Below are 23,396 nucleotides of genomic sequence, written 5' to 3' on the forward strand. Positions count from 1 at the left end.
ACTGGCTGTGACAGCTCAGTGCTGCAAACGGCTGCTCCCTGGGCAACAGTGACCACAGTAAATGCTTCTTTTATGTTGCTGCAGCATCATGTAAGCACAGATATAAAAATGTTCCCTATCTCTCTTTCTCTGCAGAGGGCTGGGGCACAGACCATTCTCCTGTGAGCCCTTACAGCTGGTTTTTGTGAGGATTTCTCCCTAGACTCTGTTTCTTCACCACAGTGGAGCTGCTGTGCACAGGGGTGCAGTATTCAAGTGTTTTATGTGAAGCAGCTCCACTTCCTCTTAGCACTGGGGGTCTGTGCTGCTGGTTTCTGACTCAGGAATATTTGCACAGAAGCTCAGGAAGAACCACACAGGCACAGTACTAGAAAATATCCCAGTTTATTGGAGCATCTCACTTCAGGGAGTTTTACAAAACAATATATTTACAGGTAAGGAAGGTACTAACTCAACTCAACTGGAGTGGGCTCTGCTGGAGCAAGAACAGGCTACACAGGAGAGAGGAAGGAAATCAGCACATTCACAAGTCACATTTTTCTTTACAAAACTAGGATGAGTGTAAGGCTGGTGTGGGCACAGCTGACCCATGTTGTCCTTGCAGGGAGCACTCCAGGACGGATTCAGTGCAGCCTTTGTGCTCTCCACCATCGCTTCAGGCACCTGGAGCTCAGCAGAAGCTGTATCAGCTCAGCCCAGAGTGGAGTTAAGGCACAGTGTGGGGATGCCAATGGCCTTGGGGTCTCCATCTGTGCAAGCAGCTCTTCCCATGGCTTCCCTCAGGGTGAGTGATGGGTTCTCTCTTTCTGGCCTCCAGCCCTGGACTCAGCCAGGCCAGAAGCTGAGTTGGACAGAGGACAGAAGGATAAGACCACAGCATGGGACAAGAAGGGGACTCCCCTAAAACGATGGTAAGACCTCCCTTCTCCACCCCTCACAACTGAACACCACAGTGTGGATGGCCATTTGAAAACAAATGCAGGACTTAGAATATATTCTGAAAGCATGTTTTTGAACCTGTCCAATAAAGTTTGCTTCTAAACAAAAAGTGTTTGTCTCTTTTTTCTTTTTTTAAAATTTAATTATTTTTTTTTTATTTCTTAAGTTTATTATTATACGTAATCTTGAATGATGGCTCATTCATGGGAGCTGCACTAGCTTACCCACCAGGGGAAAAACTTCTCCAAACATGAATTTCTAAGTTGGGAACACTAAAGACTGAACCAAACCATCAGCTCTGGTGCACAGGGAGTCCCAGGCGCTCACAGCGAGGTAGAGGGAGGGTTGAAGTTCACAGTAGAGGCTGTGCATAGCTGGCAGTGCCAAGTGTCTCCAGCCAGCACTGTCCAAGAGGTGTCCAGGCAGGAATCCATCCATCCCTAGAGGCCTGTGTGCTGCTGGATCCAGTCTCGCAGGCTGGTGAGCCGGCTGTACACTCCAGGCTTGTTCCTCTGGGCACAGCCATCCCCCCAGCTCACCACTCCGGCCAGGAACATCCGACTGCTGGGCTCCACACTGACCAGGGGGCCCCCGGAGTCTCCCTGCACACAAACACACAGGAGCATGAGCACCAACCCCCAACAGCGTCCTAATACAAAGTGTTGAAGTCAAAACTGAGCAAAAAATAATCAGTCAGTAAAACTCCACATCTCAAAAACAATTCTAACTCAGCACAATTTTTTGGCCGTTCCCTGAAACAAATATTTAAGTCTGGCAATAAGAGTTACAGGGCCAGAACACAGCTATAAAATCAAGCAGCCTGTCTTGCTAACTAAGAATAACGAACAGCCAGAAGCTGGATGGGGTTGTATCTCCTACTTGGTCAGATGTTTTTGAGTGTAAGTCCTGCACTTTTTGAGACTAAGTCATGTGTCGACACAAGTTGCTGCTGGCACCCATTCCAATCTGTCCATTGTCTGAATCCAGGAGGATTCACATACATTTGTTGTAGGTTAAAAGTGTAAATATAAGTGCAAATGGCCTGCCTCCCTAATGAATAAACAGCAAAGAGCACTAACTCCAAGTGCTGCCCTACCTGGCAGGCGTCCACACCTCCAGTCAGGATCCCCACACACATCATACGTGGCGTCAGCTGGTCCGTCAGGAGCTGGTTACACACAGTCTGGTTGATGAGCCTGATCTCTGCCTTCTGCAGGATGGAGGCTCCAGTGCCTGTGAGGGTAAGTAAAATACATATTTTGAAGCAGCTCCCACTTTTTTGCCCTCAAGAAACACAAAAATCATAGAATCACAGAATGGTCTGGAAGGGATTAAAGCTCATCTTGTTCCACCCCCTGCCATGGGCAGGGACTCCTTCCACTAGCCCAGGTTGCTCCAAGCCCTGTCCAACCTGGCCTCGGACACTTCCAGGGATTGGGCAGCCACAGTTTCTCTGGGAAAACTATATAAAATACGTAAGTGCAGCCCCAAATTCCCACACCAGCGCTCACCTCCTTCCGCGGTCGCTCCCCAGCCAGTCACCCACAGGTCCTTGCCCACGGGGAAGTTGTGGGTGGCATCGGGCAGGCAGATGGGCTGGACGACGGCCGAGAAGGTGACGGGGCTCTGCAGCTCCAGCACGGCAATGTCGTAGTCGTAGGTGTAGTCGTTGAAGAAGGGGTGGGAGATGACGCGCTTGATCTTCCGTGTCTGCACGTTGGGGCCGCTGAGGTCACCTTGGTCGGTCAGGCCCAGGTAGGCTGTCCACAGGCTGGGGTCCGAGTACCTGCACAGGGCACGAGACACAGGGTGAGGCCCCATCTCACAGCTCGCTGCCTTAAACAGTTTCCTCAAGAAATGCCTCTCAAAATTGGTGGTTTCCTATTGAAATGCCTAAAAAGGGACGGACCCGGCTCTCCTGTACCTGATGCCCTGCAGGGGCAGGAAGCAGTGAGCTGCTGACACAAGCCAGCTCTCCGAGACCAGCGAAGCCCCACAGATGTGGCCCTGGCCCTTGACGTGCAGGCTGACCTGCCATGGCCACTCTCCCACGTCCGAGTTCTGCCCGCCGACGATCCGCGACTTCCTGACGTAGGAGCGGGTCCCGCAGTCTGGGGTGGGGAAGGAAAGGGGTGCTTGGTTACTCCTGTTCCCATTCCATACCTCCCCTCTGTTCCTTGGGGATATCTGACAGCACGAGTGCCCCATTACTCATGTCAGGGAGGGCTATAATATTTACTTCCTAAATACATAAATGTGCAGATATTCCTGTATTCCCCATCTTGAACAACGCAGACACTCCCCAGGCTGATATAGAACACATCCTGGTATTTCCAGATCAAGCCACCACACAGAAATACCCAGAGGCTCTCTCTGCCACACTGGGGTGCTTCTCTAAGAGGCCCGGCCTAGAATCCAGTGTTCCCCCCATTCCCAGGGCACTCACTGCAGTTGTCCTCGTCAGAGTTGTCCTCGCAGTCCTGCTCCCCGTCGCACTCAGGGTTCTGTTTGCTGATGCAGTGCCCGCTGCGGCACTTGTACGTGTATTCCTTGCAGGGCACTGTTGTCTGACCTGCTGCAGGCAGGACAGAGAGACAGGGGTCAGACCCAGTTCTGGGGAGGTCACACCGCCCAGGAGCCCATCACCTCTTCCCCCCATCTCCAGGACATGCCAACCCCATGAGAAAACACACGCCAGGATGCCCAACCACCAAGAAATCCATCAGAGGCTGCATCCGAGGGAGGTACCCCCACAGTCCACCCTCACCTGTGCTGCAGCCGCCCTCGTCGCTCCCGTCCCCACAGTCATCCTTCCCGTCACACTTCCGTGCGTTGGGGACACACTTCCCGTTGTCACACTTGAAGCTGTCAGCTGCACAGCCTGGGGACAGAGAGCAGCTCCTGAGGGCAGGGCAGGAATCCTGCAGCGCCTTCCCCAAGTAAAGTCTCTGCAGCTCCACCATCCTGTGTCTCCAATCTCTTCTTCTCCAAACTGCACACCACCCCCCAGTTACTCAGTCCTTTCTTTCCCCAAAACCCACGTTTCCTACCCCTCTGCACATCCTTCTTTCCTCCAAGCTCTCGCTCGGGGCTCAAGGAGGCTGCATCAGATGAGTCCTTCCCACGCCCCGTGCCTGGCTGTTATTTTGGGTTTCTTGCCCACTCATTTCCAGCACAGCAGTTGCTTCCCTCCATCCCACAAGCCTCCACACTCCCAGTCCCCTTTACGCCAGCCCTCAGCGAGTCACTCACTGCACTGCAGCTCGTCACTGTTGTCACCACAGTCGTTCACGTTGTCACAAACCCAGAACTTGGGCTTGCACCAACCATTCTGGCACCTGAACTGCTGCTCAGTACAGCCTGGAAAAGGGCAGTGAGAATCGCAGAATCATTAGGGCTGGAAAAGACCTTCAAGACCATCGAGTCCAGCCTGTGACCGATGCCCACCTTGTCACCCAGACCAGAGCACTGAGTGCCATGTTCAGCCATGTCTTAAACACCTCCAGGAATGGGGACTCCCATCACCTCCCTGGGCAGTCCCTTCCAATGCTAGAAATCAGGGGAGAGACCTGCAAAGGCACCTGTGGAGTCACCAGCGACCCATCCACCATGGCAGTTCTCCCAGTGGGTGTGCAAACACTTGGGAACCCACCAAACAGCTCGAGACCGTGCGCATGTACATAGATACACGACGCACTCGGGCTACAGCACAGTATTTCCAATTTTCTGGAGAACCAAACCATTTGGAACTGTCCTGTCTCAGGCAGCAGAGGCTGAAGCTGACATCACTGCAGGACAGCCTCAGGCAACAACTGAAGCAAAGCACTTGCTACAAGCAGCAAGAAAGCACCTGAGAAATCCTGATCATGGGCCACTCTTCCTCAGAAAACTACCACTCCCCTGGGAACCAGATCCCAATCTAGGGGATTCCATCCTCTCTAATGAACCGCAGACCCTGGACAGTAACACTAACTACAGGACAGCTCTGCTAATTCAGGAGGAAAACCTGTTGCACAAAGACACAACTCCATGTATCCCACAGGTTTTCCAGATGTGCTCTGCAAAGCCTGCCCGGTTGGGTAACAAAAGGTGTCCCTTCACAACACCCAGCTCAGCCAAACCCACAACCAGGAGGATTACACAGAAAAACACATTCCCAGCTGAGTGGGACTGGAAATGGAGAGAGATGCCACTGGGAGAGGGCCGGATTAGCAGAAATTCACAGCTCCTAGGCTGGGAAAGGATCCCAAACAGATCCCACGTCGAGCGCCTCTCACTGCAGTCTGGAGAACAGCGGCAGCGCTGGTTCCAGGCAGCACCGAGGCACACTGCCCAGAACAAATACCCCCAGAACAGCCACCCCAGGGCATCATGACCCTTCCCATGCCATACCATGCCAAAGGGAAACCAAGGATGGACTTACTGCAGGATCTCTCGTCGCTGCCATCCACGCAGTCCAGCCACCCGTCACAGCGCATGCTCCGGTCGATGCAGCGACCCGTGTTGCAGGTGAACTTCCCAGGGCAGGCTGGGAGGGGGAAGGGAGCAAAACCCCACGTGAGCCCTCCAGGTGTCCCCTCTACATCACCTCCCCAAAGCACACAGTGCTCCCTGTGCCTGCCTCCAGCAGAACATAGCAGAGACACAATGAGGTTTGCGGTAAAATAAGACAAGCTGCTATGCCCCTGGAAAAGGCTAGGGAAGCACGGAGGAGGAGCAGCTCTGGATCTCAGGGAAATCAGTTTCTCCCCCAGCCCCAGGGTTCCAACTCACGGTCGCTGGAGTCGTAGGACAGGTACTCTGCAGAGAAGCCCGTGTCTGTGTAGGACTGGTCTGAGTGGAACCGGACCTGGATTTTGTTGGTGCTGCTGGCCACTACAAACTGGGAGCGCTCCCCACAGTACCTGCAGGGCAAAGGGGAGTCAAGTGCTGTAGTGAACTTCCTTCCATCCCTGACGTCCCATCGGCACAGAGCTGAGGGGGCAGGAGAGCAGGGAGCAGGTCTGATCCCAGCACAAACTGCCAGGCCTCAGGGTCCAAATTCTGCTGCCACTCACAGTAGGTTTGAGCCAGTTGCAAACACCAGCTTGTGACCTTAAGAACGACTGTGAACAAGTTTTTCCACATCCCTGCCTGCCTCAGTGATGTGTCTGATCTCAGATATGCTGGACTTGTGCAGGATCCCATCCCACCACAGGCAGGTGTGACCATGTACACAAGCAGCACTGCAGGAACTCAGGACTGTAGAGGCAAGTGCTGCTACTCAGAACCCTCTCTCTGAGGCAGGGTCAGCTTCCTTGCCCAAAACATTGCGAAACAAGACTAATCCTGTCCCTGTGCAGTACCAAGTTGTCTGGCCCAGGTTCCATCACGCTGTGTAACAGCATATGGCCAATACATCAGGAAATGCATCAGAGAACACAACGGAACTGTCCTGAGAACAGAGATTTCTTCATTCAAGCAAACCCATCCCAGAAGTTTCTGCCTTCCCTCACATGAGCCATGTGCCATGACAGAATCTGGGGGGATTCAGCTGCAGCTGGGTCTCATCCCCAAGCTTGGGGTTCCCCTCTCACCACAGGGTAAATCCCAGCACCCTCCTGCCTCATCCCATCCTAAAGAGCACCAGCACACTTCTCACAGCAGGTTTAAGGAAAGCACAAAGTTCTGTGTTGCTAAACAAAGCCCCTCCATGGGTCAGAGAGCACCCGACAACCCACCTTGTGCTGTTGATCTGCACATAGTCCTTGGTGCAGGAGCTGACGGGGATCCCGGGCTCCAGCACAAAGAACATGTTGAAACGCACCTTCACATTCTTTATAGAGGGAACCTGCAAAAGCGAGCAGAGTCAGTGGGGATGCTGTTTTCTGGAGCAAGGAAAAGGGAATAAGCTTCATGGGAAGAGGATAGAAGATAACAGGAAGAAGTCAGTTTTCCAGAAGGAAAAGAAAAACCTTCATAAAAGTCACTATGAGCCACCCCAGTTGCAGGATCTCTGATGGAACAGGCACACAGAGGGGGTGGAAGCCAGACCTCTGGTCACCAGCCAGTGACTGGACTGCCCCAAAGCTCCCACTTTCATGCTTTTTGTGTGAAGCTACAGTTTTTCGGGGGCTACTATAAGTGTCACATGGGGTTCAGGCCTCTCACTGCCTCTTCAGCCTTTGCCCCCAGCTCTGAACACCTCCCTCAGCTACGCCAGACTCAGAGCCTCAGGGCAGCAGCTGCTGCGAGCTCCCTTGGACTGCGTCTGCACGACCAGAGTCATTGGACAGCCTAATGAAGGGACAGAGAGGGCCCACCTCACCTCAATGTTCCACACACAGTCTGTGTCTGGGGGGTAGTGTGCCGGGTAATAGGGAGTCGTGAAGGTGCCACTCTCTCCCTTCAGGGTCCCACCACAGGCTGAAGATAAACACAAGACGAAAACAGGTTAGAGATTCAGAGATGTGGTTTGCCCAAGCCTCAGCTGGCTGTCACCCGAGGCAGGAAGGGAGGCAGAGGCAACAGTGTCTAACAAGGTTAAGTCACCCTCTGGAGAGACCAGTTCTGCTCCAAGGCTTGAGAGAACCCAAGAGATCAATTAGGTGCTTCCTGCGTACATCAATCTGCATGTCTAACCCAACGTAACACCTATTTTGGCCTCCTCAGGGACATCATTACAGCAGCCAAGAGCACTGTGGGCAAGGCCAAGATGTGACCTGTTTCCAGGTGCTCCAGCCCTGGAAACATCCCTGACAAACTGACCGCAGCCACACCCACCTCCCTGTTCAGCTGCCCCTGGCAGGGAGAGGTGGGGGAAACAGGCCAAGGGCTCTGCTCACCTTTCATCTTTGGGAGCTGGAAGAACTCAGCCTTAAAGCCAGGGAATCGCCCCTCCTTGTTGGTAACCAATGTGATGAGCATGACGTTCTGGGAGGACAGGAAGGTCAGGTTGTAGGATGGGGCGTAATTCCCACAAAGCCTAGGAAGCAAAGGACAGAATCCATGAGGCACAGCTGCAGAGGTCAGCTCCGAGCAGGGACAGGAGCTCAGGTCCCAGCAGGAATCTCAGTGCTCAGTGCTGTACAGGAACATCCCGGGGACACTGACCTGACCAAAGTGTGGGGCTCCACGGGGCTCAGGGAGTCGTAGACCTTGATATAGTCACTGTCATCTCTGCAGGGCTCCAGCTCCAGGGTCTTGAAGGTGAGGCTGATCCTAGAGCTGGCATCTGCCCTCAGTGCCCAGTAGCAGAGGGCATTGTTGGGGTACGGGCTGTTGGGGAAGCCCGGCGTGGTGAAACTGGTCACCTGCCCTTCCTTGGCGTGGAGGGAGAACATGCAGCTGTCTGCCCGGAGAGCAGGGAACAGTTAGCAAGGAGTCCTGGTTCCAGCCAGGGTACAGGTCATTTCTTCTCAGTAGCTGTTACAGTGCTGCGTTTTGGATTGTGAATGAGAACGGTGGCTCCAGCTGGGCTTAAAACCAGGAAACAAGGCAAACGAGGAGCTTCTGCCCTGCCTTTCCCTGGGATGCAGACACTAATTCCTCCTCTGCCTGCAGGCTGTCCCTGAGCAGATGCCTCTGCAGGGGACATGCTTGCTGGATAACAGTTGTGCCACACTCTGTCTGACCCCACACCAGCTCCAAGGAGCACACTGGGGTCTGCCTTGCATGCAGAGTACCCCTCTCCAGACCCTTCCCCATCCTGCAAGGGAAATCACCACCCTAAAGAGGCCACTGAGATTGAAGAACTGTACTTACTGTCTCGGGCCGAGTGAGCTATGCTGGGGTCCACAGCTGCAGGAGAAAACAGAGCTGGTGTCATCCTTCGGGCTATGGAAAATCCCTGGGCACATAGCTGAGGTCGTCCCCAGGACCTGCACTGATCTGGCCTTGCTTGTGGGGTCTCTCCCTGCAGGTTGGCCAGGGCAGGCTGCTCCTGCTCAGGCTCTGGGGAGCTGAGGGACTGAGCTTTTCCTCAGCAGATGGAGGATTCATCCCTGTCCCTCTGCACTCAGCTCAGAGGAGAACACAGAGCAGGTCTGTGCAGCCTTCCCCAGTCTGTACATCCCATTAAGCCATGCTGTGAAATCCAGGTCCTTACACCCACCCTGAGGGTTGTCTGAAGGCCCCCAGAGGAGGGCTGTGGCCAGCACCTTCCCTCTCCAGTGACATGTCCCCCCAGTCCCACGCGGAGGCCCAGGGACGGCGGAGCCAACACTCACGGAAAGCGATGACCGACTCCACCTTCAGCAGGGGGTTTCGCAGGCGGGGGTTCCACCTCTGCACCAGGCTCTGCTTGTCGGCCATCGCCCTGTCCAAGCTCTGCTCCCGGTACTTGGGGACAAGGAATTCGGACCAGTAGTAGGCAATGACGCTGCCTTCGCTGTGGGAAGGGCAGTTGTTGGGTTGAGGGCAAGGACAGACATGGGAAGGCTCAAGTACCACTAGAAGAAGGGGCCAGGCTACTTGATGAGACATTTTTGGATTTTAGCCATGGGGAAGGGAGAGTCTCAAGGGTAAGTTAAGCAAACCATGCCCAGTAAAGGCCGCTGCCACCCTGGGGAGTCCCTCTCAAAGCTGCCAGGTACCACCCACTGCAGTTCACTTCACCACACCTTGATTTTCCCAGGACATCTGCCAGAAAACAACACACTTTCGGGTCGCTTTTCACTGCCCATCCTTTCCTGTGTCACTCATGGTGACTACTGGGTGCCTCCACCCACAGCACCCCGGGAATGAAGGTAAATATCTGTGTGATATCCCAGCATTGCCCTCCTCCACTCTCAGACCTGGCTCAGGCAGCACTGAAGACTCACCTGAAGGCAGTGATCACTGTCTCTTTGTGGTAAGGGCCAATATCTGCATGATTCCTGTATATCTCCTCCACCTGAAAGGGTTGAAGGGAGGGTTCAGCACATCTAGAAATGAGGAAGGAGGAAAGGCTACAGACAGACAGAGCTTCAAGCCCACTGTGGGCACATACCCGGCATCCCTGGCTGCAGGAACCCGCAGAGCCAAAGAGAGGAAGAAGGAAAGCTGAGAGTCCAAGAAGAGCCCAGACCCAGCATAGCACAGCCTCCTCTGACTCAGCTCTCCCCGCTCTTCCCAGGGGAAGCACAAATCCCTGACTCTGAGGGGAGAGACAAGACCAGCCATGGCTTCAGCATGCAGGGCAGACACCCTCCTGCCTCAGCTCCCAGCCCTGATTCATCACTGACCCTGGGATGTGCCCTGGCAGCTCCTATGGCACCAGGCTGGAGCTGGGATGCCAACCCAGCTCCAAGGCATGCCCCTGCTCCCAACTAGTGTGTCAGAGGGAGCAAGGAAAGCTGAGAGGAGCCAGGAAGCTCCAAGGAGTCTTACACGAAATATCCCCATGGGCACAGGGAAAGAGGAAAATTCCTGCTTGCAGGAGGAGGCATGCAAGAAGCCTCTTACCGTGCTTTTCACCTTCTGGGCCAACATGCTGAACTCTGGAGAGCTGGAGTCCTCGTAGGCATCCAGGAATTCCCAGTTCAGAACCCGCAAGTGGCCATTGAAAACCTTCCGGACGGGTGCGTTCCTGTCTGGAAGGGAAGAGTTCAGGGTCAGGAAGGGCAGCGAGGGCTGGGATTATGGCACAGTAGGTCCCCAGTGACAGCAATCGGGGCAGGGGGGTGGAAGTGGTGTCCTCCCACCTCCTGGAGCCTTCCCAGAGCTAGGAAGGGCACATGTGAGCAACACCAGGTAAAAAAGCTGGTAACAACACCAGGGTATCACCCTCGATGCCACCACCCTCCTGATGTCACACTCACATTTGAAGTGCCAAATCAGGAGGCCAGTGGTGAGGGAGACGAGCAGGAAAACCACAACCAGGACGGTGACGACCACGTGTCGCTTCGGGCCACGCTTCTCCACCTTCTTGGAGTTCATGGCAGGGAGGAACTCCACCCCTTCGTCCAGGTGGTTCATGTCCTGGGAGAGGAAAGAAGGCAGGATGGTGAGATGGCTGTTCCCAAAGCCTGGTGTGGAACCACAGAGCAGCCTGGAGCAGGTTTGTGGACAGGGAACGCGGCAACTCCCCAGCACTGAGGGCACAGGCAAACCTCGGCGTCGCAGCTCCACAGCCACCCCACAGCACCCTGAAGGCTTCTCCTTTGCTTTTCCGCACACACCTAATTCCTTTCTGGACCTAACACAAGGTCACGCGCTCAAGGGCCACATCCACACACCCTCCCGTGACCATGGCAGGTCACAAGCCCACAACCTCTGAGATGTGCCTGCCAGCAGATGAAACGGCAGAGAAAAATTCACCCCTTTGCTGGTGGAAGGTGTGTCACTGCAGCTTGTGGGGCACAGCACACTATAAATAGCATTTCTCTAAAAGAACAAATCAAGCCACTTCCTCCCTGAACATTTTCACAGTGCTCTGTGACGTCTCCCGGGCCAACAGCCCTCCTGTGTTTCTGCTTGGAATCTCCCATCCAGCAGAAACACCCATGAAAAGAAACAAACCAAAAATACTAAGCTGAACACACAAGACAGCTGGTGGTCTGCCCCACAGACCACAGGCAGTCAGACTCTCAGGACAAGATGTGGAAGAGCAGATCCCAAAAAGAGGAGGAATGACACCCACATCACACAGCTCTTGCTTCCACCTACCCCACACTGGGCTGGGTGAAGAAGAGGAAGGCCTGTGTGGCATCAGTTGTGAAACCCTCGGTTCCCTGGGGTTTCACTTTCTCCAGCCTTTGGTTCCCTCCCTCCATCCTTGCCCTGCTCATGTACCTGCATCTCCAGCCCAGGGGGAGTCAGAAGAGCTGCAGATCCAGATGTTTTCAGAGGATGCCACACAGCATCCTTGGCACAGGCTGATGTCAGGGGCCCGGATCCACACCCACTCTGGCACCTCCTGTCCTCCCAGAGCTGGCAAACCCTCGTGGGCAGAGCTGACCACAGCTTCTACTTTCATTCTGTGCCTCTCTCAGGTAGGAAGGGCTCCGTACCTGCTGCAAACAGCCCAAACCATAGGGATCCCTCAGCTTTCTGCTCACTGCCCTCCCATTTTCCCCTTACCAGGCATCCAGCAGCTCCCTGGGCTCTGATGACAGCAGGGACACAAAGGGCTGACTCACCCAAATCCATGGCAATCACACACACTCCTGTGCTCCGGAAGGGGTAAGGCTGCCCCACAGACATGACCCTGGGTCAGACACTGCCTGTCCTCTCCCAGCCCAGAGCTGACACAAACCTACTCTAATGGCTCGTGTTCATTTGGTGCAAATGTCACAAGCCCCTAACGGTCAGAAAAAATAGGGACAAGGGGGATATGGCTTCATAGGACACGGGGCAATGGCTTTACACTGGCATAGGATGGGGTTGGATGGGATATTGGGAAGGAATCCTTCCCTGTGAGGGTGGTGAGGCCCTGGCACAGGTTGCCCAGAGAAGCTGTGGCTGCCCCATCCCTGGAAGTGTCCAAGGCCAGGCTGGAGTAACCTCGTCTAGTGGAAGGTGTCCCTGCCCTTGGCAGCAGTGGGGGGTGGAACAAGGTGAGTTTTAACGTCCCTTCCAACCCAAACCAGCCTGTGATTCTAGGAAAAACAATCAGCAAAGGGGATGCTGTTGACAAAGCCTTCTGCATTCTCATGCAAACTCAAGCAACCTCACTGCACTTCCCTTATGTGCTTCACCATCTTATCTTTCCCAAGCCTCACCTGGCAGGAAAGCCCAGCTCCCACTTGCACCATTCCCCCACTCCTTTTGGCCTTTTCTTCACCCAACCCCTGTCCTCTCCTCCCACCTCCCACAGCCCACCACAGCCCCTCCTCCCCGTGGTATTTGCCCGGGGCCCTTCTCAACAGAAATTGAAGTTACAGGCACCTTACCCTGAGTTTTGTTAAGGACTACAAGTTTAATCCTCTGCAAACACCAGAAGGCCACCACGACCAGAGCAACAAACCAGTTTTCACATCACCTGCTCTCAAAATCCTCTGAGTTTATCATTTGGCAACACAGGGAAGGAACCTTCATTCATTTGTGGGATTTACTGCCTAAAGCTGGGCTGAAAGAACTGTTTCCATCCCCAGAATAAACAGACCCAGTAGGGTCACAGAGGACAATCCCATTGGGAATACTCTGAATGCTGTTTGGCCTCTGTGATCACACAGGAAAAGCTTGACAACATAACCCAAGGAAACTTTAAAATGGTCAAGATGCAAAATAAAGCTTAAATACATACAGACATCCTAAATAAAGATACTCTTCAGTCAAAGTCAAGACTATCTGAAGTTTGACATATTGTCTTCCAAACAGCCATCTGGCTCCCCTCAGGTTTCCAATCATGCAATAACCCCCCCCAACCAGGTAAAGAGAAGAAATTGGCCACAAATCTTGCAAGCACCTCCCCTCTCCCACCGTGGCGCTGCTCCCAGTGCTGAGCCTTCCCAGGACTTCCAAGACATTGCTGTTGGTAGCAGAAAGCAAAGTATTTAATTCCCTATTAACATCTGCAGGAGCCTGTGGCAAGAAAACCACCGCAGGGGCTTAAATGATGTATCTGTTCACACAGCAGCAACTTCCTCACACTTCCTGGGGGCAGTGAGGAAGAGGCACAAAGAAAACCCTATTTTCCAATAGAAAACCCTTCTGCTGAGGGGACACTGTAGAATTCCCAAACTTGAGTTTCACCAAACTGCCAGAAAAAAACAGGGCTCAGTGGCAAGCAGGAGCTGCTGCTGTACAAGGCCAGGCTGCACAACACTGGGGCTGATGCATTTTAACATCCTCTTTGAGCTAAGGTTGTGTCTTTGCAATGAAAAATCTATCTTAAAGGGAGAAACTCATCAGTGGGATTAAATTAGAAGGCAAACAGAGGTTCCCTCTGCCTCCAGCATGAACAAACACACACAAAACACACGCGGTACTCCAGTGGCTGAGGTGTGACCAAGGAATTAGGCAGGAAAACTCACCATCTGATCTTTCTTTAGACAATTCCTCTGCTTTTCTTGGAAAAAATAAGGATGAAACCTGTGAGTTTACAGCACACCTTTGTCAGTTTGCTCTTGCTTCAAAGGTGAGACAGCAGCAACCCCCACAGCACAAGAGAAATGACGGGAGTGTGGGGACTCCTGGGGAGCTTATTTTTGTCTCTCCTCCTGTACAAGGTGCACAAGCAGCCACTGACACTATTACCTGCCAGAAATTACCCAGTGATTGGAGGCAGATACGAGACCGGATCCAAAGAGGTTTCCCTCCCTCCCTGCCCTCTGTTTCGTATTCTAGCTCTCGTCCTCTCCCATCCCAAACCTTATGGAGGCCGTTATGTTCCCTGGCCAACGCTGACACTTGTGTGAAGCTGCTTTGAGGAGCTCTCACCCACAGCCTGGGTAAGCAAGAGCCATTCCTGCAAACTCTCTCCCCACTACCCTGAGGATCTGAAGCATCCCCCAAACACTACTGGAATGCTGAATCAGGCCCTGCGGGAAGGTCTCAGACAAGGCCCCGTGTCCCAACCTCTGAATAAGAGGCTGAATCCTCCCTGCCCACACTCAGCACGAAAAACACCCGTTTGACCTTAGGACCAGACTTGTCTGAGCCCAAAGCGAGTGGCTCAGCCTCTGCCTTGCTCAACCCCTGTGCTCCACATTCCCTTCACTGCCACCACTCCTGCTTTGGGGAAAAATTCCTGGTCACCATCCTCTGAGCTGGGTGGAGACCAGATCACAGGCAAGGCCAGCTCAAAGATCATAGTTAAACCAAGAAAATAATGACTAAAATTTTAATCTCCTTTAGTTAATGGCTGCTGCACATTTCCCTCACGTCTTCCGAACAGCCCAATGCAGCAGCTCTAAACCAAGAGGAGCTGAACATGTCCTGCTCTCACCTTGTCCATGGTTCCTGCAGAAACCATCTCTAGCCCGAAGTGACTCAAGGTCTGACTCTCTCGCCCTTCTCGAGGAAACTGCTCCAATAAACATTATTAACAGAAAACCTCCCTTGATATTCTCTCTGTCTTAGTCACTGGAGCAGTTACTTCCTCCTGCTCCTCCTTGCTCAGCCCTCAATGGCACTGCCACAGCAGGGTTGGAGGGTTCTGGTCACAGTGGCAGGAAAGCCACATGCCAATCCAGTGAAAGGGTCAGGCAGACACTGCCCTAGTTCTTCCATGCCTCAGTTTCTCCTGGAGTACTGACTTCATAAGGAAAGCTGGAAAAGGAGCACTCACAGATTTATAGAGCTCTCAGAGGGCTCCTGCACACAATTCCTCCATGCAGAGTCCCAGCTCATTCCTGTGAAAAGCAGACCTCCCACTCCTCCTCCGTAAGCCACACAATGTATTTTTAACTGTGCTCTGCCAGACTGGACAAACCAGATGCAGAAGTGACTAATTCTGTCAGCAGGAAATTCAGCAGGCACACAGGGATGGTGGGAACAGCCACACAGTCAGTTCTGGAGATCTTCCCAGAAAGCAGAGAGATCCTCCTGCAAAAGGGGGATCATGGAAACGCTGCGACATGCCACGGAGTAAGAAGATTCCTGGGATGTATACAAAGCAGTGGTCTATCTGGGATGAGCATCCCCCACAGAGGCTAGTTTCTGGCTTGTCTGGCAGTCCCAGCAAGACGATGTGATGTGTCCCAGGCACCCAAATCCTCACTGCTCCCCTCTCGTCCAAAGCAGCTGCTCCATCTCTCCCTCAGTGTCTGCATCCGTTCACAGGACCCCCACTCACAGAAGGACTGGGCTCCCAACCATTAGTTTCATCTGTCCCTTATCACCACCAGATAACTTGTTTGTATAGAACCAGACTACGAGATTCAGCTTCTTCCCTTGACCTTTCCCAACTCCAGACTCAGCTGGTCTGCCACAGGGCCAAAGCTGCACAGATCACAGAAGGTAGGAGCAGGTGTGCAATCGAAGCAAGTCTCACAGCAAAAACCCCATTGTCTGACACCAATATACTTGGTCAAGAAAAGAAACCCATAAAATGCCACGTTGGAGGTGGCCTGGGGAGGTCTGAGATGAAGCAGAGTCACGAGACTCTGTTAGGCTCTTGAGGGTAATTACACCCTGCAGATCCTAGTCCATGTGTCCAAGAGGCAATTCCCACCTCCCTCTTTCCACAGCCACACCCGCCTCAGGTGGTGTTCAATAAAAACTAAAACAAATACCACATGAGAAACGAGAGGAATGAAACCTGTTGGCTGATCAAGCAGCTCAGGACACGGGCTCAGAGCTTGGGACGCCCCAGCTTTGAAATCAACAGGGTGGGCTTGTGTGGCAAAAAGAGCCAAGAAAGTTAGATTTTCAAAACCTGAGTTTTCCTGGACCACACTGAAAGCCAAAGCATGAGGGGAAACAGCCTATTTCTCACAAGAAGTAGTGAAACAAATCCAAAAGCTGCTGACACACGGTGTTTACAGTAGCAACTCACTTCACCCAAGGAGCTCAAGTACAGCTACACCACTCTTGAATCAACTCCTGAACCAATTCTTGCTGCAAAAAAAGATAAGAATCATCTCTTCACTCGTCCTCTTACTCTTGATAAAGAAATAACGTGAAAGCAGCATATGAGAGCGAAGCTTCCCCAAGGCGTATTTGCGCAGTGCTGCCCCACCACGGGCAGTAATGCACTGAAGAACCTTTGCCAATGGAGGGCAATGGAGCTATAAAATGATGAATAAACAGGGAATATGGGGCAAGAACTCAAGGCCAGAGTCCTCCAGACTGTGTATGTCCCAGCAGGGAGGGCAGGTGCCAACAGTGAAAGACATGTCACACACACCTACTTCACGCACCAATTTTGAGCTAAACCCTCTACAGCATTCGATTGTCTTGTGACCACCCTGAGTCATACGAGAAACCAAATTCCTTTGGGTTTATTACAGAAGAAACTCAAGTTAATGTTTGCAGAGACAGCATAGGCTTGGCTTGAGCCCCGCTCCAGGCTTATCACTGCAGCTGTGTCCTGCATCTCAGCAGCTCAGAAAAAGCCACCACACTTTTGTGTGTCTGTGGTAGCAAAGAACTGTACACTTAAGTCTTAGCAATTCTGGCGAAGAAGTGGGGAATAAAGCTACATTACAGCCCTGATCCGTGTAGCTATGAGCCATGAAATTCCTCCTTACAACACACTGATGTCCCAAGAGCTGAAAGAAATATGCCACAGATGCAAACAGCTTATTTAAATCACTCATATGTCTTTCCTGGTACAGACAGCACTGTCTGGAAAACAAAACTGCCTCCAGCAGCTGAACTAAAGCAGCTGCACCCCAGACGTGGATCAAACGCTCCTCTTGACATTTCACTCACGCTCCTCACCAGCCCCTACAGTTCTGAGGTGGACCTGGCCCTCGAGTTTTCAATGTCTGGATCCAAGAGCAAGGAAAACACCAGCACCTCTGACAGGGCAAAGCCTCTGCCTGGCAAACCCATCCCTGTAGGCTGCTCCCTCTCCACCCCAGCCCATGGCCCAGATAACACAGGCTGTTATTTGCTTGTCTATTCCGTGGCCTTTGGATGGAAAAGGCACATTCTACCCTGGGCAAGGGGAGAACTTTGCTCCAATACCTTCCCCACAGCCAGGCCCTCAAGACACTCTCGCTGCTCCCTCAAGGGTTTTACAAAGTGAACTTTTGTTTGCTGATCAAAGGTCTGGTGAACTCTCAATTGGCCTCAGCCCTTTTCTCATCATGTCTTCCTTATCCCTGTTTGCCTTTGGCACCAACAGCAGCCAAACTGGCCTGAGCAGCAGCTCACCCACCAGCCACTACCCCAGAGAGACACTCTGCACCTTCCCAAGGAAGACGAGCAGCTTCTCCTCAGCCCAAGAACTGTCACAGCTCCTTCCCCGACACAGGAGGAGACAGAAATGGCAAAAACACTCACATTTCCTCCACTGTCGTGTTTATAGGGGGCCAAGTCCGACAACAGCCAGTCTACGAGGGACAAATTCCTCAGGCTGTTTCCTGCCAGGAGGGCAGATACCATCTTCAGGGAAGTCCTCCTGGATCAGATCAGTCCCTCTTGCACTGATGCAGGGGGAGAAGTGATCCAGAACCAGGGAAGGGACTCGTTCAAGCCCTCAGCCCTGCACAAAGACACACCAGAGCACAAACCTACCCCCTGCCAGGAGAACAAGGCAGGCAGGGAAGATCATGTCACACAACAGTGTCACCCTGACCCGGCTGGGAACAAGGAGCTCCAGCTGAACCGTATCAGCGAGAGCATCTCCTTCCCACTCCTGGCAGTGCCCACGGCCCTGGCACACCTTGGACAGCGGAGCTGGAGACAAGGGAAACGTCTCTTGCTGTAGGCCAATTTTCTGATCAGTGCTAGAATGGCAGCTCCTTTGTTGCTGCCAGATAACAACCACTAAACCAGGCCTTGGAGACACCCAAAGCCTGCAGGTGAGCTGGGAAGTGCTGCTGTCCTGCTTTAACCTAAAACCTGGTTTAAAACAGCTCTGTGGCACAGAACAGGCTCTGGAGGTGCAACCCAAACCCACCAGGCCCTGCCCAGCCCTCAGCCAGGAAGACCTACATAAAAAAGCCAAGACTGTGGTTTAAACTCGCTCCAAACACACTGATAAAGCAGAGGTTAATTAGCAAAGCCCCATAGCCCTGCGTTAAAATGAGCCCTTCCAATGCTCGTACAGGTTCAATTGGATCTGCTGCTAAACAACCCGGCCCCCACGCTCTGCAAACAGTTCGCCTGCGCCGAGTTGCCTTTTAGTCCCAACCCCAGAGCCCAGTTTAAGGCGAAATCAAAACCTTGGGAGCGACAGCAGCGCCGACACCGAGGAGATCCAACACCACCACAGATGGGTGGAGATTTCCACTTTCCCAAAGCTGGTTTTCCTTTTCCTGCCCCGCTGAGCTCGGCACCGTCCCCCAAACAGCTTCTCCTGCGAGCTGGAATCCCCCCCTTCCCGAGGGATGCGGAGCCGCCCCGGTCAGCCCTGAGCGGTGACGCTCCGAGGGGCCGGAGCGAGCGGAGCCGCGGCAGCTCGGGAAAGGCTGGAGGCCGCGTGGAGCCCCCGCCGTGCCCTCACCTGCGGCTGGGCGCTGTACCTCATGCCGGCCCCGGCGGCCGCCGGGCCGTGCTCCATGGCCAGGGCGGCTCCGCGGGGCTCAGGCCGCCATGGCGCGCTGGCTCCGGCCTGGGCACCGTGCCCGGCTCCTCCTTCCCTGTCCTGCCAGGTGTGGAAACGCCCCGTGGGCCCTCCGAGGCTCTGTGTCCCGCTGCAGCTCCCGCCTTCTCCTCCTGCACAGGGACAAGTGTCCGCAGGTGCCCCAAAAGCTGCGCCCAAAAGTCCCGCGTGAGCTCTGCGTCATCCAAGGGACCCTTCAGCCACGTGCTTTGCTTTAGGAAATGAAACCAAAGAAATCTTTCATCACCAGAAGCGGGACGGCTGGCTGGCACCCAGGAATTCACAGCTCCTTGGGAAAAGCTTTGTGTACCCATGGTCTCATCCCTTCTGGGGTGACAGCACTGTCACACTATGAAACCCCCCTGCAAAGAGGATTTTACTCTGCTGTTCCCCAAAACATCGGTGCACTCAGAGCCTACCAAAGCAAAATGTTCCCTTTATGCCAGCCTGAAACCTGCCCTCAACCAGGCTGCAGCACTGTAGGAAGTCCTGCAGAAACTGCACGTGTGCCCAAAGGTGGCACCCAGGGGGTGCTCAAACATCAGCAACAGCCCCCGGCACTGTGTGGGTTAATATTAAACGGACAGGAGAAGGAGGGACCAGCAGCAATGACCGGGGTTCCGGGAATGATATAATGCAGGTTTGAAAGAGGTTTTCTTACACTGAAACTGCACTGGTTTACTCCATCGTTTTCCCCTTCTTGGAAAGATGATTTCCCCACACACGCTCCAATATTTAGGTTTCTCGCACTCAACAGCAAGTCAAGATTAAAATATCTGGATCAAATTTTCATGGAAAAGTTCTTCCCTTTTCTATCTTATATATGACAATCCAAACCAACATGTGATATGCCCATCCAAGATTAAACTGGCCATCCCACTGCCGACCAACTGCCGACCACCTCTTTACACCAACTGCATACAGCCCTGAAACTGACTTTTTTCCACATTTGAACACTTAAATTTCCCAGAATTCTCGTTCTGGTGTAACAGGAGCTGCCCACTGATCACACCCCGCAGGGATTCAGTCACTTGCTGGGTCACTTTTGTTTTAAAATGTCTCCTGCAGAGCATAAGTTTTGCAGCCCTTTAGCGGGTGTTTTTTGGGGGAAAAAAGAGATGGTGTGAGTTCTGTGGTCCCGCTGTTGTTAAAAACACAACGTAAATTCTGGGCTCTTGTAGAAATACGTCCTCCACCGCCTTCCCTGCCCCCTCAGCAGCTGCCAGAATCCCACCCACCGCACAGCAGGAAATATCCCTAGATTTAAGGTATTCCCCTTCAAAAAGGTGCTGTGTTAGTCAGCCTGGTGATGTCAGAGTATTCAGCCCTCCCGCTGGTGCCCAACCCTGTTTTTACAGCCACTCCCTACCCGCCGGACTTAATACCCCCCTGGGTACAAAGCAGCTGGTCCCGGCTGAGCCACTGCCCTTGGATTCTACACATTTCTCCTGTTCAGGGTACGGACTGATCTCCACCCGTGCTCCGGGATGTGGCTGATGAGGGCAAGAGGCAGATTCACTCTGGTATCTCCTGCAAAGATCCACAACTCCTGACTTTCCACAGAGCTGTGAAAACTCAGCGTGTTCTGTCTTTCACACCACTGACATTTTACAAACTAATTCACGAGCCCAACTGAATCTTTGAACAAGGGGACGAAATCGCCGTGGGGAAAGACAACAAACAATACACGTGCTAAATATAAATGTTATGTAGCTGGGAGGCTGTTGGTTTAGAGTCCTAAATAATGCCAGGATTCCCGTTTCTCTGCTGCAGCTCAAGGCTGTGCTGCAGCAGTTGCAGAGTCACCGTGTTAGCAGCGGGTCCCCTCCTTCTGGGCACTGTACAGCCCTAAAACACAAAACAGCGATTCCCAGCCTGTCTGCCATGTGCTTTTGTGGCGAGATTTCCCTGTGTCCCTCCAGTGATACTGAAGGATGCTGAGCCCAGCCAAGGCACTTTGAAAATGTAACAAAGCATAAAGTTCGAGGCACTTACCCGCATGCGATGGCAGCAGTCAGCGACAAAGTCTCTGCTTGTTCCCACTGGGACCAGTTTATCCAAGAAAAGCCGTCGCCTCCCCCTCCTCACGTTGTCTCAGTTTGGCCACAACAGCATCCTAAGAGCCGAGCCGGGGTTTAACACGCCTTTGGGAAGAAGGAGAGCCCTGAAATCTGAGAACCAAGTCCGGCTTGGTCAGAATCGCGTGCGAGTTGCAAGAGCTAAACCGCACTGAGCTCGAACCCCAGGAGAATCCCAGGGGAGACAGGGATCAGCTGCAGGAGCAGCAAACTCTCGCTGGACAGGCGGGATCCTTCTGCATCAGCTCCCAGCCCTGGGAATGCCATCCACGTGAAAGAAGGGAAGAGCGTAGCTGCTTACATAAGAAATGAAGGCCGGCTGCCTGCGGGGGAAAAGGCTTCTGGTGGAGGCAGTTCCCAGGAATTCTAGCAAAGGAGCACCATCCATCCACACCAGGTTCAGTCAGTGCCTAAAGCTTTGCCTCCCGCAGTGTGCCTCAAGGATCCTGCTCTCAGTGTGACTCCCAAATTCAAATTTCACCGGCAGTGCCCTCCCACCCAGATTCCTGCCAGACAACCCCGAAACCACCCCATCTCAAACGCTCAATCCGGTCCGGCAACTTCCACGGCATTACAAAAGATTGGGAGAGAGATAATACACACAGGGTGTCCTGTTACTTTGCATTCCAAAGAGTAAATAAAAGGCTGATTCAGTGGGAGGAGGGGAGAACGTCACCCAGCAGCGCTGTGGTTTCCCGCTGAACCGGCAGCCCCCGAGAGCGCAGGGGAGCGCTGGGCTCTGCTGATGGGCACAGCGGCAGCAATTCCTGCTCCGGGGCCCCAGGCCAGTCATCTTGGGCTGATTCAGCCTCTCCCTCTGCAATGCAAGGGGAATAATTACTGGCTGTGGAGAATGGGAGCTGTAAAAGTGCAATGAGTTGCCCTCAATTGGCCACACGCTGCTTTTGGGCAGAGCAGGGGTGGTGCTTCCCTTCCGAAAGCTGTTCAGGGATTACAGTGTCATTTGGACGGGAACTTCTCCCTTGATCTCGAATGCTTCTCAAGAGCTCAGGAGTGAGTCCTGCTCACAAAACATGGATCAGAAGCTTTGCCTTCCTGAGATCATGAAAGCTGGGCAGAGGCAAGGGCAGTAGTTATCTGCTCCATCCCGGGGATGACACGGGCGTGAGAGGAGGCAAAGGATGTGACTGTGCAACCAACACCCTCAGCCCTCCAACACACCCCAGACAGCTCCGAGACTCGCTTTCTAAATCCAGGGGGATCATTTCCCATGCCCTTGCTGCTGGTGCCAGCCACTGACAGCCACAGGACTCCAGAGGGAATCCAAAGCCCTAGGAAACACTCCGAGGATGTAAACTTGCTCACGGGCCTATAGAGAGAGGTAGGTCTCCTTTTCAAAGGCTCGTGAAAGCAGAGGACCCCTTTTGTGAGCTCTGAATCAGCAGCAGCAGTGTTTGCCTGGCAGAGTGGCCAGGCCTGACTACCTGGTTTCTGGCACTGCGTGTTGTGAAACCCGGCTGCACACTCGGGCACGCCCAAAACTCTAAGTCAGGTAAGGTCCTCTCTGCTAACGAGCTGCGAATGTCTCAACTGGTTTAGCTGGGCAGAGAGATGCAGACAGTGTGCTGGAATTGCCCATTTCTCTTTGGTTTATTAAAAACAAGTAGAGCTGACCCGGCTCACCTGCATTGCCTCCTTGTGCTCCACACAAAGCACAAGTTTCCACTTAGCGTTGGTGTTACCACCAAAGAAAAAGCATGCAGCTTTGACTTTTCATCTATTTTCTTTCTTATTATTCCCTTATTATTCCCTTATTGCCATTTATTATTCCTCTTATTTCCCTCGCTTTGTTGGTGCAGAGGGCCAGGGATGTGGTACAATATGGGGGTTTTGTTGTTTTATGGCCAAGCTCTTGCTGTCTTTCAGACAACGAACTGCCTGACGTTCCAGCTGCCCCGGTAGCAGGGGACAGTGACGCTGGGGGGTACAGTGACACTGCACATGCTGTTAATGCACCCACCTAAAGCAGGAGAATGTCAGAGGTGAGGAGCAAGCCGTGCTCCCCTGGATGGCGCCAGAACTCCCTGGAGGAAATGTCAAGCTGGAACAAGGACCCTGCTTGGCTGGGTCAGGCTTGCAGACCTGTTCTAGGCCATCTTCCACCCCAAAAGCAGCATCACGGGGTATAATTGTCTGGAAACTCCACTCCTCTCAAGACAATCATTAAGGGGTCTTTACTTTCTGTGACTTTTCCTAACATCCCAACTACATCTTCCTGACTGCATGAAAAATTGGTAAAC

General features: G+C 53.1%; 1 protein-coding gene across 4 annotated transcripts; it reads right to left on the reverse strand.

Moving 5' to 3' along the window:
• Nucleotides 1–368: 368 nt before the first annotated feature.
• ST14 (suppression of tumorigenicity 14) lies at nucleotides 369–21,373 on the reverse strand. Of its 4 annotated transcripts, none has more exons than XM_018078732.1 (19): nucleotides 21,053–21,373; nucleotides 10,719–10,878; nucleotides 10,363–10,490; nucleotides 9,741–9,811; nucleotides 9,147–9,307; nucleotides 8,683–8,718; nucleotides 8,032–8,269; nucleotides 7,764–7,903; nucleotides 7,247–7,344; nucleotides 6,660–6,769; nucleotides 5,713–5,843; nucleotides 5,363–5,467; nucleotides 4,192–4,299; nucleotides 3,707–3,820; nucleotides 3,386–3,514; nucleotides 2,864–3,050; nucleotides 2,451–2,725; nucleotides 2,036–2,172; nucleotides 369–1,541 (listed from the first exon to the last, which is right to left on the reverse strand). In XM_018078732.1, exons 1-19 carry the CDS (start codon nucleotides 21,056–21,058, stop codon nucleotides 1,380–1,382), a joined length of 2,496 nt encoding a protein of 831 aa, XP_017934221.1. In that variant the 5' UTR covers nucleotides 21,059–21,373; the 3' UTR covers nucleotides 369–1,379. The 4 variants fall into 4 exon arrangements, with proteins under 4 accessions (XP_017934221.1, XP_017934220.1, XP_017934219.1 ...); XM_018078731.1 differs by lacking the exon at nucleotides 21,053–21,373 and adding an exon at nucleotides 18,959–19,041 and having other exon boundaries at nucleotides 3,386–3,511; XM_018078730.1 differs by lacking the exon at nucleotides 21,053–21,373 and adding an exon at nucleotides 18,959–19,041.
• Nucleotides 21,374–23,396: the final 2,023 nt, after the last annotated feature.

This window comes from Manacus vitellinus, unplaced genomic scaffold (genome assembly GCF_001715985.3).
Source record: "Manacus vitellinus isolate BGI_N305 unplaced genomic scaffold, ASM171598v3 scaffold_41_pilon, whole genome shotgun sequence".
NCBI classification, from domain to species: Eukaryota; Metazoa; Chordata; class Aves; order Passeriformes; family Pipridae; genus Manacus; species Manacus vitellinus.

What these genes read in the sequence shown, in the direction of transcription:
- ST14 (XM_018078730.1), bottom strand. Translation starts at nt 19,015, where the DNA reads ATGGAGCACGGCCCGGCGGCCGCCGGGGCCGGCATGAGGTACAGCGCC. An exon ending in GAGCCCCACACTTTGGTCAG is followed by an intron (nt 7,904 to 8,031) that starts GTCAGTGTCCCC and finishes TTTGCTTCCTAG; the next exon opens with GCTTTGTGGGAATTACGCCC. An exon ending in ACTGTGTGTGGAACATTGAG is followed by an intron (nt 6,770 to 7,246) that starts GTGAGGTGGGCC and finishes TCGCTTTTGCAG; the next exon opens with GTTCCCTCTATAAAGAATGT.